Source organism: Leptodactylus fuscus, chromosome 8 (assembly GCF_031893055.1).
Source record: "Leptodactylus fuscus isolate aLepFus1 chromosome 8, aLepFus1.hap2, whole genome shotgun sequence".
NCBI lineage: Eukaryota > Metazoa > Chordata > Amphibia > Anura > Leptodactylidae > Leptodactylus > Leptodactylus fuscus.
In genome coordinates this window covers 21,101,012-21,115,466 of record NC_134272.1, presented here as the reverse complement: position 1 = coordinate 21,115,466, position 14,455 = coordinate 21,101,012, and the positions used below count along the sequence as shown (strand labels likewise).

The following is a 14,455-nucleotide window of genomic DNA, read 5'->3' as shown; positions in this document are numbered from 1 at the left end:
TCTGCAGGTCAGGGCCCCAATTTACTTCTAGAAATTAGTTCTTAAGTCGTGAGTCAAGTCTGACTACTGAGGGAAAGGTCACAATTATTGTCCGCCATATTGGGGTTGTCTGAGATTAGAAAAACATAGCCGGTTCCTTTTAGAAATAGCCCCTCACCTGTCCATAGATTGTACATGGTTTTGCAGTTCAATCAAAACTGAAGTGAATGGGGCTAGATTGCAATACTATCTAGAACCTGTGGACAGGAGTGGCGCTGTTTCTGAAAGGAAACCTTTATGTTTAGGTAGTGCCATTCAACATTATTAAGGCTAGGACTTCACTGCCACTTAATCTTGTGGCGTCTTATGGTGTGATCTCACATGTCAGCACAAATTTTTTTAGGATGAGGCTACACCACTGCACTGCACTCACACCACTAATGGGTGGGACTGCACCCCCTATCTTGGGCCGTGGACACAAGATGTGCCAGCCATGTCCCTTTTATTGATGTACCTAGAACATATTTGCCTGCTCTTTCAGGAGGTCAACCCATTTTTCGTGTGAGATCCCGACTTATAGGGATTATAAAACATGGCTGCTTTAGTGTAGAACAGCGTCACGCCAGTCCACAGGTTGTGTGCGGTATTACAACCCATTCACTTCAATTGAGCTGAGCTGCAATACCAGAAACAACCCAAAGACAAGTGGGGCGCTATTTCGGGAAGAATGTCACCCGTGTTTCCTGGAGTTGGCCCTTCATGTGGTGGCGCCCCCAGTAAACTGACCTGGTAACTGTTTTCTTCCTGGATAACTCAGCTCAGAGGTAGAGGTGTGATTTATTAGGAGCTCAATTACCTAGAGATGTAAGAAACCTGGAGCCCGTTCCGCAGGAGGAGCGAACCTCATTGTGAGAGGTGGATGGAGCGGACGGTGACCAAATTCTATGGAGCCTACCGGGATTCCTACTAGCCACGGCATACCAGGTACTATCTGATTTTACCATCACTGATGGCGGCGTCTTCTGATATCATAGATGTCAATATGGGGTCAGTGTCTACAGCGTGTAATAGGATTAGATTAGCCGCCAGGGTCACTGCTGCTGCGGCACCTCTTGTAAATTAATTGATATTTGATATTAAAAATTAGATTTAACACAAAGATGAGAAAAACGGATCTAAGGGGAAGGGTACGATGGCTCGAGCTCCTAAATTATGGCCTATAGGGGGAGTCGGTGCTGAGATCTTCTCTAGGGCTGTGTTTACATGCTGCAGATTTCTCTCTGCAATTGAACTCTGTTGTGTTCGTCTGTAGGATTGTATCGGCCGGAGTCAATGGATATCTACAATCTATATATATATATATATATATATATATATATATATATATATATATATACACAAATCTGATGCGAAGAACGGTTGTCAGGAAGGTGCTGAGATCTCCCCCCTGTCCCCCTCCCATCACACGGCAGGAAATGTCTCCGAAATGAACCGCACGTGTTCCAGTTTTAAGGGTTAAACCTCTGAGTTCATGTCGTGTTTTTGATCCTGCGGTTAAGGAAGGGTTAAGCCGAGGCACAAACAGAAGAGTAGCCATGGAAACCAAGTATGAGGATTACACGAAATGCTGCTCCACCTCACCGGGAGCAACCAATAGCAACAGGTGGGCGGAGTCACAAGGGAAGTTTCACTTTCCATTCCGGCTTCCTGTCAACAGACGGCTAAGCAAGAAACCGGTGTGTTTACAAATATACTGGGAATAGTAGGGGCGTACGGGGTCTGGATATACGGGGAATACTGGGAGCGTACGGGGTCTGGATATACGGGGAATACTGGGAGTGTATGGGGTCTGGATATACGGGGAATACTGGGAGCGTACGGGGTCTGGATATACGGGGAATACTGGGAGCGTACGGGGTCTGGATATACAGGGAATACTGGGAGCGTACGGGGTCTGGATATACGGGGAATACTGGGAGCGTACGGGGTCTGGATATACGGGGAATACTGGGAGCGTACGGGGTCTGGATATACGGGGAATACTGGGAGTGTATGGGGTCTGGATATACAGGGAATACTGGGAGCGTACGGGGTCTGGATATACGGGGAATACTGGGAGCGTACGGGGTCTGGATATACGGGGAATACTGGGAGCGTACGGGGTCTGGATATACGGGGAATACTGGGAGCGTACGGGGTCTGGATATACGGGGAATACTGGGAGCGTACGGGGTCTGGATATACGGGGAATACTGGGAGCGTACGGGGTCTGGATATACGGGGAATACTGGGAGTGTACGGGGTCTGGATATACAGGGAATACTGGGAGTGTACGGGGTCTGGATATACAGGGAATACTGGGAGTGTACGGGGTCTGGATATACGGGGAATACTAGGAGCGTACGGGGTCTGGATATACGGGGAATACTGGGAGTGTACGGGGTCTGGATATACGGGGAATACTGGGAGTGTACGGGGTCTGGATATACGGGGAATACTGGGAGCGTACGGGGTCTGGATATACAGGGAATACTGGGAGTGTACGGGGTCTGGATATACAGGGAATACTGGGAGTGTACGGGGTCTGGATATACGGGGAATACTGGGAGTGTACGGGGTCTGGATATACGGGGAATACTGGGAGTGTACGGGGTCTGGATATACGGGGAATACTGGGAGTGTACGGGGTCTGGATATACGGGGAATACTGGGAGTGTACGGGGTCTGGATATACGGGGAATACTGGGAGTGTACGGGGTCTGGATATACGGGGAATACTGGGAGTGTACGGGGTCTGGATATACGGGGAATACTGGGAGTGTACGGGGTCTGGATATACGGGGAATACTGGGAGTGTACGGGGTCTGGATATACTGGGAATACTGGGAGCGTACGGGGTCTGGATATACGGGGAATACTGGCAGCGTACGAGGTCTGGATATACGGGGAATACTGGGAGTGTATGGGGTCTGGATATACGGGGAATACTGGGAGTGTACGGGGTCTGGATATATGGGGAATACTGGGAGTGTACGGGGTCTGGATATACGGGGAATACTGGGAGTGTATGGGGTCTGGATATACGGGGAATACTGGGAGTGTACGAGGTCTGGATATACAGGGAATACTGGGAGTGTAGGGGGTATGGTTATACGGGGAATACTGGGAGTGTACGGGGTCTGGATATACGGGGAATACTGGGAGTGTATGGTGTCTGGATATACAGGGAATACTGGGAGTGTAGGGGGTATGGTTATACGGGGAATACTGGGAGTGTATGGTGTCTGGATATACAGGGAATACTGGGAGCCTACAGGGTCTGCATATACAGAGAATACTGGGAGTGTACGGGGTCTGGATATACGGGGAATACTGGGAGTGTAGGGGGTCTGGTTATACGGGGAATACTGGGAGTGTACGGGGTCTGGTTATACGGGGAATACTGGGAGTGTACGGGATCTGGATATACGGGGAATACTGGGAGTGTAGGGGGTCTGAATATACGGGGAATACTGGGAGTGTAGGGGGTCTGGATATACGGGGAATACTGGGAGTGTAGGGGCTCTGGATATAAGGGGAATACTGGGAGTGTACAGGGTCTGGATATACGGGGAATACTGGGAGTGTACGGGGTCTGGATATACGGGGAATACTGCGAGTGTAGGGGGTCTGGTTATACGGGGAAAACTGGGAGTATATGGGGTCTGGTTATACGGGGAATACTGGGAGCCTACAGGGTCTGCATATACAGAGAATACTGGGAGTGTACGGGGTCTGGATATACAGAGAATACTGGGAGTGTACGGGGTCTGGATATACGGGGAATACTGGGAATGTAGGGGGTCTGGATATACAGGGAATACTGGGAGTGTACGGGGTCTGGATATACGGGGAATACTGGGAGCATACAGGGTCTGGATATACAGGGAATACTGGGATCACACGGGGTCTTGATATACAGGGAATACTGGGAGTGAACTGTGTCTGGATATACAGGGAATACAGAAAGTGTATGGTGTCTGAATTTACGGGGAATACTAGAAGTGTATGGTGTCTGGATATACTGGGAGTGTACATTGTATGGATATGCTGGGAATATTGGAAGTGTACGGGATCTGGATATACGGGGAATATAGGAAGTGTATGGGGTCTGGTTATACGGGGAATACTGGGAGTGTATGGGGTCTGGTTATAAGGGGAATACTGGGAGTGTATGGGGTCTGGTTATACGGGGAATACTGGAAGTGTATGGGGTCTGGTTATTCGGGGAATACTGGGAGTGTACATTGTATGATTATACTGCGAATATTGGAAGTGTACGGAATTTGTTTGTTTTTGATTGACACTATTTTGTTGCTCGGGGCTTATCTTGGTCAGGGTGTCACCTTTTCGTCTTTTATCAGTTTCCTCTCTCACTTCCTTCTCGTTTCAGTCTCATCTGCGGCCCCAAAACAATCGGGGCAAACTGGACTCTCACATGGGGGGCAACCGCTCAAAGCCGTAAGTGTGATTGTGGTGTTTATTACACACAATGTCTAATCCTTGTATTCCAGCACAGGTCAGGTTTATGTTTCTCCGCAGCTTGTGATCTCACGTATGTGTTCATGCAGATGTAGCAGAGCTGGTTGTGTTACATAACTTTTCTAGCGTCCATTGCTTGTGTACTGTGAGAACACATGATGCAGTAGATGTTTCCTTTGTGAAACCACAGATAACTTATCATGATGAGACTTTGAGATTTTACAGAACTGAGTTTGTCATCTGATACGCCTATTTCAATGTCACACCACTTAAGTTCCTTTTTCTCTCCCCCCTGATGTATCATTGTAAAGGGCTGCCATGTCAAGAGAGGGGTCGGCTCACTTCTACAAACTAGAAGAAGATATCACATGTTCCATCTGTCTACATGAGCTAAGTGACCCAGTTTCTATAACCTGCGGACACAGCTTTTGCAAACCCTGCATCTCTTCCTACTGGGCCCCCCCACAACCCCTGGGTCATCGCTGTCCGGAATGCAGGAGAGTCTGCCCTAAAGACCAGCTCATACCTGCCTACCGCCTGCAGCACATGGTGTCCAAGGTTCAGTTGGCTTTCAAAGAAGAACGCTCCAGACTGGTAAGTGAAAGTGATTTTCTAGTGCATAGTACGAGAGTTCACACTCTATGCCAGGTGTGCCCATGTAGACCCTATTCTCAATACTCTGTGCTTAGTAATATTTGGTTATATCCGGTGCAAAGTCATATGAGATATAGAGCACAGATCTGTGATAGTTTATCATGTCCAAGTTGTATTATGTGAGTTATAGCAAGGACCGCCATGGGCACTTCAACCACCCCAGTGATGTTACTTAGTTGTAGATCAGTGATCCAATGATGATACCGGCCAACCAGAAACAAATTCATCCGCTCCATGAATTTTTCATGTTGGTACACTGACTTATTGGAGATGTAAGGAAAATGTTGGGGTCTTCTCAGCTGCCAGGTCATAAGATAATCCTTTAATAGTCCAACAGTGGGGAAATTTCAGTATGTTACAGCAGCCTAGTAATACAGGTACAGGATAATACATAGTAATATATTACGGACGCAGACACACATATGCTGAGAAGAGAAGATATACTAGGAGTCCATAGCAGCTAAGGGACAGAAGAAAGAAAGAAGGAAGACTTCAGGATCATTTAGTTCTCTGTGCGGAGTGATCTCCACTTGGTCTGATGTAGATTATACAGCCTGATCACGGTTGGAGGGAAGGACTTGTGATAGCGCTCCTTCTCACATTTAGGGTGGAGCAGACGGTCACTTACAGTGCTGCCAAGTGCCATCAAGGTCTCATACATGGGGTGGGATTTGTTCTCCCGCATGGAGCTCACCACGGACAGTATCCTTCTGTCACACATCACCTGTACTGGGTCCATGGGGCTCCCCAGGACAGAGGTATTGCCAGAATTACCACCTACTTAATTATAATGGAATCTGTTTCACCTCCTGTATCCTGAGATTCATGTTGAAATGTAACATTCTTGTAGCAAAAGTAAGGAACCCAAAAAGTTTACATGACCTTTGTCCTCTTAGGCTGCAGGTGCTGCCCAGTTGGTCTACACCGATGAACATGCAAGGCTGTGGCTGGATGAATCCATTGTGGATAGATGCTTTTTGGACAGTGAGATCTCAGGTTACCCCCTGTGCCTCATCTGTGTGATCGGAGAGAAGAGAAGAGGAAAGTCCACCCTGCTGAATTATATCCTGAGAGCTCTTCACAACCTGGTGAGTAGTCTTAATCTGCAGGACAGACTTCAACACTGTACCATTCCTCCCCCAAGTCCAGGGTCATATCTGATGTTTGTATCTTCCCTAGCCTGAAGCTACAATTGTTTTGTTTGTATAGGGAAGATCCTGCACATGTTCCCATTGCCCTCGTGAACATGGATGGTTTCTTTGTTTTAGGCCATATAAAGAGCTTCAATGGCTGGTGGCTGTCAAAGACACGTCCCACCGGTGAAGGAATGTTGTCCTGGGGTAAAACTAAGCTCATATTTACTCATACTAACATACTTTACATGACTGGAAACCGCCTTGCACTCATGGGTGAAAGGTTTGTGTTATGGTACAGGTCACCCTCTAGGTATCTCACAATCACTGAATAACCCATTAGGTGAGACTCCATGACTCTTTGGATGCCTCTGTCTTGTGGTCAAAGGTGTTATCACTATAGTCCAGGTGTACACTGGTTATGTCAGCAGATTTTGGTGGGACTGGTCAACTGTCTAATATGTATTGAGGTCTCCCGACTCTTGTCTGCAGTTGTTTTGTTCTCATGGTGGTAAGCCACCACCATACTTTCTACTTCATTATGAATTTATTGGAAAATGGGTCTTTCTGTTCACAGGAACAGGGGCTGCCGTTCAGCATGGGCGGAGAGGACGAGCCCCTCAAGGGATTTGAATGGAGAGCTGGGTCAGACAGTCTCACGAAGGGGATCTGGGTCTGGAATCAACCTTTTATCCTGGAGAGGAATGGAGAAAAGGTAAGAAGCACCACATGTCTCTATCCTCCAGTCTCTTCTCGGGTCTCTAGGCCCCAGTGCAAAACATATAATGGGGCCCATATCCCTACCTTCTGCCATTTAGAAGGGTGGTTTATTTTATGCGGCAGAGGGACCTTTGGAGCCCCTTCATGGTTTATGGACTGGTAGCGACTGCTACCTCTGTACCTCATATAGCTATGACCCTGTTGATGGCGCAAGTCAAGTGTTTATATATTATCTATACATGGATCAGTGGAAAGAGGAAGCTGCAGTATCGGTGACCAGCCGGACACTCCCATCTTTGTAATGGCTGACTAGAGGCTTAACGTCCCCTACTGCATCGATAAATTGTCCATCAACTCTGTAAGCAGGATGAAGTCTGCACACATTTCCAGTCCCGGGAAATACTAATTTACTAACCAATGGTGAAGATTGAAGTGAAATTGAGATTTATGTGATCTGAACTGTTCTTTCCCCCCCCATCATAGATGGCCGTGTTTGTTCTGGACACAGAGGGGTCAATGGACATTGAAAGTAATCGGGAAGCCTGTATGAAGCTCTCAGGCCTGTCCATGCTCCTTAGCTCCTACCTGGTATGTATTTGACCTTGGTTCAGAAGAAATGCTATGTCCTCAGAACAAGACTTTTGCCTTGTCAGGCCACCTCACAGCGTATTGGGACTTATAGCCCATACATGTCCTGCTAAAGATTTTAGGACAACAATATTTCCTTGGTGGAAAAAGGAGAACTTGCTCTAGTACCACCTTCTGGAAGGTAGCTCGCTATAGATCAATGCCTGGTTTTCCTCAAACCTACTACTACTATTGTCTATTATGCTGCGACCAGGGCTGATGAGAAAAAAACAAAATAGTCAAGGATGGACTGAAGCTTGACGGCATCTGTCCCGGTACACTGTGCACCACACATATCTAATCCTCTCTCTTCAGTAATAGGATGATATGATTTCACTTTAGGCATACGGCATCCATCTTCTCTTATGGGTTCTCCATGGACATCTTCCCATGTAACGCTCTTGTTTTCCTCAGATTTTCAATGTGAACGCAAACCTCAAAACAACCGAGCTGGATTATCTGGAGGTAAGGAAGTCATATAAATCTCTATAAATATCCATCTTTGGTGTCCCATTTCTGAGCATCAGCTACAGTATCTTGGACCATCACCACATCTATGGTTTGGAGTCCATGTCTAGAGGATTGGTGTTTTTGTGTTGTTACAATGTAGAATTAGATGGGATGAAGGCAGCTCTGCCCGTGTGATCTTGCTGTATGTCTATGAGATGGTCTAGACTGTTGATTCTGTTCTGTGTCCTTTCAGATGTATCTCCACGTCTCGGAGCTCATTGGGGAGTCTTTTTCTCTGCAGTATCTACAGGTGAGGAGAATTTGTAGAGTCCATTTTGCAAGAGTTCATCAAACATTGCGCCACATTGAAGGATCTTTAAGCCTAACACTTCTGTTCTCAGATGTTCATCCGGTTTTTACGCTACACCATACTGGAGTGAGATTGAGATTTTTTTCAATTTTTTTTTTTTTTTTTAAAAAGTTGCATTTTATAAACACTATTTTGCAACTTTTTGATGTTAGAATTCCAGAGTACAACTTTCCCCATTGATACTTTAGGCCTATGTCTTTCTTACTGCAGGGGTCACTGTCTTTTAGACCCACAGGCCAAAATCGTCCCACCTACTCTTATCCCTGGTTTCCCCCTCCCCATGATGTCCCACCAGCGAGAGAACAATTCGTCTTTGACGTTTTATATTTCAGCACCTGAATTTTCTGGTTCGTGACTGGCATGACTCGGACAACTGTGGTCGAGAAGCTGCTAGGTCCTACATAGCACATGAGACTGAGGTATGACTACGGATGCGGACAACCAAATGTTGATGACTTGATAATAGTCACATCCAACCGGCCAATCCGAATCCATGAATGTTGGGGCATCACAACAGTTTAGCAATTACTAGGGTTCACCTACAAAACTGGGGCCCTGGCTTTGAATCTAACCAAGGGCCACGTCTATATTGTGCAATCTATATGTTCCACACCATATTTTGAGATTAGTTTGTGAGCTCCTACGGTCAAGGATAATGGGAATGATACTCTCTGAGATGAGTCGATCCCAGATGATGGTTCAATGTCTCATTTCTGTAGAAAGTACGGAGAAGTGGGAGAAACCGCCGTGTGCTGGGGACCTTGTGCAGTCCTTGTGTGAGCGGCTTCCTCCTGCCTCACCCGGGGAAGAATTTCCTAAAATCGAATCAGGGGAGATTATCAGGTAAGATGGTGGCTCAGAGTGAGTGTCGTTCTGTTGGACACTTATAAAGGACAATGTTACAAATCACTGATGGAACAAGAACCAAAAATGAGTCCATGCTATTGCAGTGGATGTGACTGGGTAGTACGTGCCTTGTAATGGGCCCACTATGATATGACATAGGTTATCTCCAGTTTATGGTCCAATAACTTAAAATAATACACTTCTCCACTCACAGACATGGACGAAGACTTCAGGACTTTCTTGACAACCTACGTCTCAGACCTCGTAGGAGGACTTTGGACCTACCATAAAACCAATGTCTATGAACAGAAGATCACATGTGGCCAATTGGGTCAAACACTGAAGGTAAGATGAATAATAGTAATCATGAGCCAAAAAACAAAGCGGTGAATAACACTGAATGATTCCCCACCAATCCCTATTACAGGAGCAGCCTAGTTCTGGAGGGACATACAATTTTGTGTCTGTTTTACATTTATGTGCTCGGGCCATATTGAGTTTAAACGTGGGATTCATGATACTGTGAAGCTAAACACCCATTCCTATTCACGACTGAACCCGGCCCATGACGAATATCCACATTTAAAATAGGTTCAGAATGGGTTAAAACCTAAAAATAATCAGGGCATACCTCTGAATCCCCACTGCTCTTATATTGATCTATCTCAGTTCCCCCATGGTCATTAGACTATAATGGGGTCTGTGTGCTTTCCACTCAGTTTCCGCACGAGTGCAAGCAGCACTTTTATCTCCACATATTTAGTGCGGAAACCACACGGACCCCATTATAGTCTATGGGGTCTGCTTTTTAATGCCTATAAGTTTCCGATCCAGGGGTCCCTGAGTGGATACTCCGAACGCGGATGTGAACCGAGCCTAATAGCTACCATATTAGAGGGCAGGACAAGAGAGATATTTTTACTGCTGCTGTGTCTAAGACAGTCACAATGTGTCAGTGCAGACTATCAGCTGTGTGAGCAGGACTAGGGTCAGGACAGCGGTTTTTAGGCTCTGAATATTTTCCATTAATTCTTCTTCTCTCGTTTTGATTATTTTTTTAGGATTTTGTCAGCATACTGCAGAGAGAACACTTCGGCTTTGATTCTCCAGTAGAGGTAATGATGTAATGCCACTAAGTAGCCACTAGAGGCAGTGTGTTATTGTTCCCGTAGTCCACATGAATCATAGAAAGCTCTATCAGGTCCATAGTCCAGGTCAATGGAGGAATTTGAGACATTTGGTGTGGGATATTTCAGAAAATGTCTCAAAGAGAAGTTGGGATACAAGTAGTCAAGTGCTTTGTATTTCCTTCCTTCATTGTTCCTCATGTTTTTTGTTCCAATATTTTTTTATCCTTAGTTACATCACTATGTTTCTTCGTTTCCTTCATTGGCCGCCCCCGCTGGACATTGTCGATCTCCTCCTTCCCCGTATGCCCTATACTCCTATTTATGGGATTGTGATGAGACTCCTCGTCTTACTTCGCCAACATTAACTCTTCATTTTCTTCCTCCAGATGTTTTATTTAATCGAAAACCAGAAAAACATGACTAAAACGGTTCAGAAATTTCGGGATTTTGTGGAAGGACAGGTACCAAATTTTATCCATGAATATGTTCTTCTGTTCATCGGGCACTATGTTCCTTCTGTTTAAGAGGTTCTCCAGGATTAAAAGAACATGGCTTCCTTTTCCAGTAACCGTGCTACGCCTGTCCTCAGGTTGTGTCTCGCCCTGCAGTTCGGCTAATGGACACGGAAGGCGCTGTTTTAAAAGAAAGCCAACATGGTTTTCTAATCCTGGTCATGCCCATTAAACATATGAATCACATACGAAGGACTTTTTCTCTGGTTCTGCCTGTTTAGTAGCTGATTGTTAGATCCACCATGATCCTGTATCCATTACAATTGGCCTCGTTATGTCTTACATGATGTAGCAAATAAGTCTAGTTTTTGTCTGTTGTCATCGTGTACTGATGATGTCATCATATGTGCAGGTTGGAAAGTGATGACCATCCATATGTACTGGTCTTGGCCAATGCAATCTAATCTGGTCTTTGTGTCCTCCTTAGGCTCCGACCACATCTTCTCCTTTCAAGATCTTGGGGGTTACACCCTCCAAGATGAGGACCAAAGTCAGTGAGGAAGTCTCTCGTTTTATACTGGAGTATGAGCAGAGTCTGAAAGGCAGCAATGAGGAAGAGAAGCAGAAGCTTGCGGACGACATGAAGATACTCTTGGAACAAGAAGTGGAAAAATTCTGTGCCGAATACTCCAATCGGTTCACAAAGTGTGCGGTAGGGATTGGATGTGCAGTGGGTGGTGGGGTCCTCAGCTTGGCCGGAGGCATCGCTGGGGCAGCGGTGGCCACAACAGTCCTAGCTGCAGAGGCTGTAGCCATAATGGGTAGCACCACTGCTGCCATGATCACTGGTGCAGTTGGGGGGTCGATCACAATGGGGACCATCGGAACTGGAGTCGGAGCCGGTGTAGGGGTTGCTATTGGACATAAGGAGAAGAAAAAGGATCAGAGCACTGATAATGGATGTGATGATAGTCAGTCTGGATCACAAGACACCCAACAGCTGGTGCAGAAGCAAGAGTGAACAATAACACCCATCAGTATATCTGTAGACACCATGCAAGGGCGCCTATAGAAGACCAGAACCTCGATGAGGCCCCATTCACATCAATATTGTTCCTGGATGTCTTCGTAGATTTTGTGCCCATTGTGGCTCTTCCATTTTCTTCTTCCAAGGAGTGAATTGTCCTACAAATCTTCTGGCTACAATGCATAGGTGGTGGTTTTTTTCTAATCTAGGGGGCGCCATACAGAACTTATTCTCTATGTGAAATTCACAATTTAGTGAGAAGGAGAAAAATGGGACAAATCCTGCTGTGACCAAAAGGGAGTTCAATACAGAGCTTATATTGACTACCTATGTGATGGGTCAGGGGTGGAGGGGCAGCTGAGTGCTTCCATTGACTTTAAAGGAGTGTGACCGGATGTGGCGACTTCTCCAGCATAGAAAGTGGGGCCTGGTGACCTGGTTTACAAGGTTTGTGGGGTCTCCAGGAATACGACCCCCATAATTTACTCAATTCCAGCTTATTGTCTGCACTGTCAGTTCATGCACTGTGTAAAGTGTGTCGAGTCCTGAGGCCTGCGATGCCTCGCCGAATGTCTGACATAATTTATGTTTTCTATAAATTAAATTAATGATAAAAACTACAAAAATGTGAACATTTTAGAATGTTTCAATAAATTTAATGTAATAATAAGCCAAAATGCCTGCCCTCTGATTTCTAGATGGGAGTTGGTGCCCTCATGTTTCTCTTTTTTTGTAAAGGAGTTATCTCGCGAAGAGAAAATGAGAGTACCCTTCCCCCGCTGCATATTCGGCCTGACCACAGCGAAACTGAATTCAGAAGTGACTGGTTGTGGCCGGTGCTCCAATTAGGTGGGAGTGCCAGAGATCGACAAGTGCTTTACTTTACCCGTTGAAGTAATTGGGAACGCCATCCACCACAAATCATGCCAACAGTCAACTTGGCTGCAGGCAAAGGCCCTGGCGTTCTGTCCTCATTGGAGAACCCCTTTGAGTGAGCCTGGTGTTGTACCAAGTCAGCACCCTGTCAATTTGGGGATCAACCTGAGTAGGCTCCCAATCTAAAAGGGCCCTGTGGTATCTGCAATGGTGACAATGACAATGGTGGTGTCATTGGTAACTGGTAACTGGTTTAGCTTAAATAAAAATAAAATCCCCCTCCCTCCTCCTGCAGCTGTTATGATGGGTAGTCCTCTATACTGTGTTATCTATTGTTTGGGTCAGTTACTATGATCTGATATCTGAGTCATCAGTGGAGCAGCTGATCACGGTACTCGGCCTGTTCGGGAGGAGATCCCGGCTCTTCTCTGTAATTGAGTACAGTCATTTTCCACCTTGTCGGCTTTACTTCTACAGTGAGGGCAGTTCTTGTATCTGTTTTGTCTTTCTTCTTAGGTAGGGTTTACCCTAACATCGGTGTCCGCTCAGAAGGTGTCTGTTTAAAAAAAAAAAAAAAAAAAAACGGACACCATTCATAATGAACACAAACAGATGGCTGATAACTGATGGCTATGTCCGTTGCACATAGACCTCAATGTTAAAAAAAAAAAATAAAAAAAAAAATAAAAATGATGCATGTAGGATATTTTTGTCCGCTTGAAAAAACAAACATGGTTGTATACAGACACTGAAGGACACAAGATAAAATCCCATTGAAATAAATGAAAATTGGAAACGGACTAGCTAGTGACCGTTGCTAAAATCTTATACGGACAATAACCGCGGACACCAACGGTGCTTATGAGTAAGTTTTCACTTCCTTGTCTCGCCTGAGGCGTTGATCCATACTTCATAGTATTGTTCTTGCTGTTATACCATGTAGCACTACTGTAAGTCCTGGGGCTCTCTAAGTACTTGAATACCATGTTAGTATGCAAGTATGGAGGTGATGGAGGGGCTAGGTGAGAAAGAAGCTCAAGCTGCTGCAGCCAATAGTAAGTATTCTATCTCACTCCAAGTGCTTTATTCACACCATTACTGCTCAGTACCTCTCTGTAACCTCCTACATGGAGCTTCTGATTGAGAGAGAGTGGTAGCAGAATCTCCTGCTTTCTCCCTATGTCTGTGGGTGGCATCATAGGAGGCGCAGCTAGTCTTGACCTTCTACCTCATAGACCAGTAAGAATTAGAGATACAAGTCATATATGCAAGTATATAAAAGCATAATACAAGTCATATACTGGGCAAACATAGCTTTACAGCACATGTACTAACAGACAGCTGCTTATCCTGAAAGGTCATCCTAAATATTGGGACACTTTACTAAGAAAAGATGCATTGTGGGAGATTTATTAGAATTTGTGCAAGGGGAAAGAGAAGCAGATTGTCCATAGTCGTCATTTTGTAGTAAAATTGTCCGTAGATCGGTGCATTTTCTTTGTTAAATAACGCGTCAATACTCAGCAAGACCAGCAGGTGGCAGCACTTCATCCTGTGAACTATTACTTATCACTCCGATCATTGATCAATGAGCAAGCAAGCAGAGATCCCGAAATTGGTAGGGACTTAGAACACAATGGAGGTGACTTACTATTTGCCAAATAAGCTTT

General features: G+C 45.5%; 1 protein-coding gene across 1 annotated transcript; it reads left to right on the top strand.

The window, feature by feature from the left end:
- The first annotated feature begins 1,669 nt into the window (after window positions 1–1,669).
- On the top strand, window positions 1,670–12,530 carry LOC142217560 (RING finger protein 112-like). The gene is made up of 14 exons (XM_075285849.1): window positions 1,670–1,715; window positions 4,412–4,479; window positions 4,812–5,094; window positions 6,051–6,242; window positions 6,865–7,002; window positions 7,491–7,595; window positions 8,049–8,099; window positions 8,338–8,394; window positions 8,787–8,873; window positions 9,174–9,297; window positions 9,515–9,645; window positions 10,362–10,415; window positions 10,817–10,891; window positions 11,370–12,530. Exons 2-14 carry the CDS (start codon window positions 4,457–4,459, stop codon window positions 11,901–11,903), a joined length of 1,854 nt encoding a protein of 617 aa, XP_075141950.1. The 5' UTR covers window positions 1,670–1,715; window positions 4,412–4,456; the 3' UTR covers window positions 11,904–12,530.
- Window positions 12,531–14,455: the final 1,925 nt, after the last annotated feature.

Bases quoted from the DNA above. Each gene is read 5' to 3' on its own strand.
- LOC142217560 (XM_075285849.1), top strand. From the start codon at position 4,457: ATGGGGGGCAACCGCTCAAAGCC. The intron at 4,480-4,811 runs GTAAGTGTGATT...ATCATTGTAAAG, and splicing joins GGGGGCAACCGCTCAAAGCC to GGCTGCCATGTCAAGAGAGG. The intron at 8,100-8,337 runs GTAAGGAAGTCA...GTGTCCTTTCAG, and splicing joins CCGAGCTGGATTATCTGGAG to ATGTATCTCCACGTCTCGGA.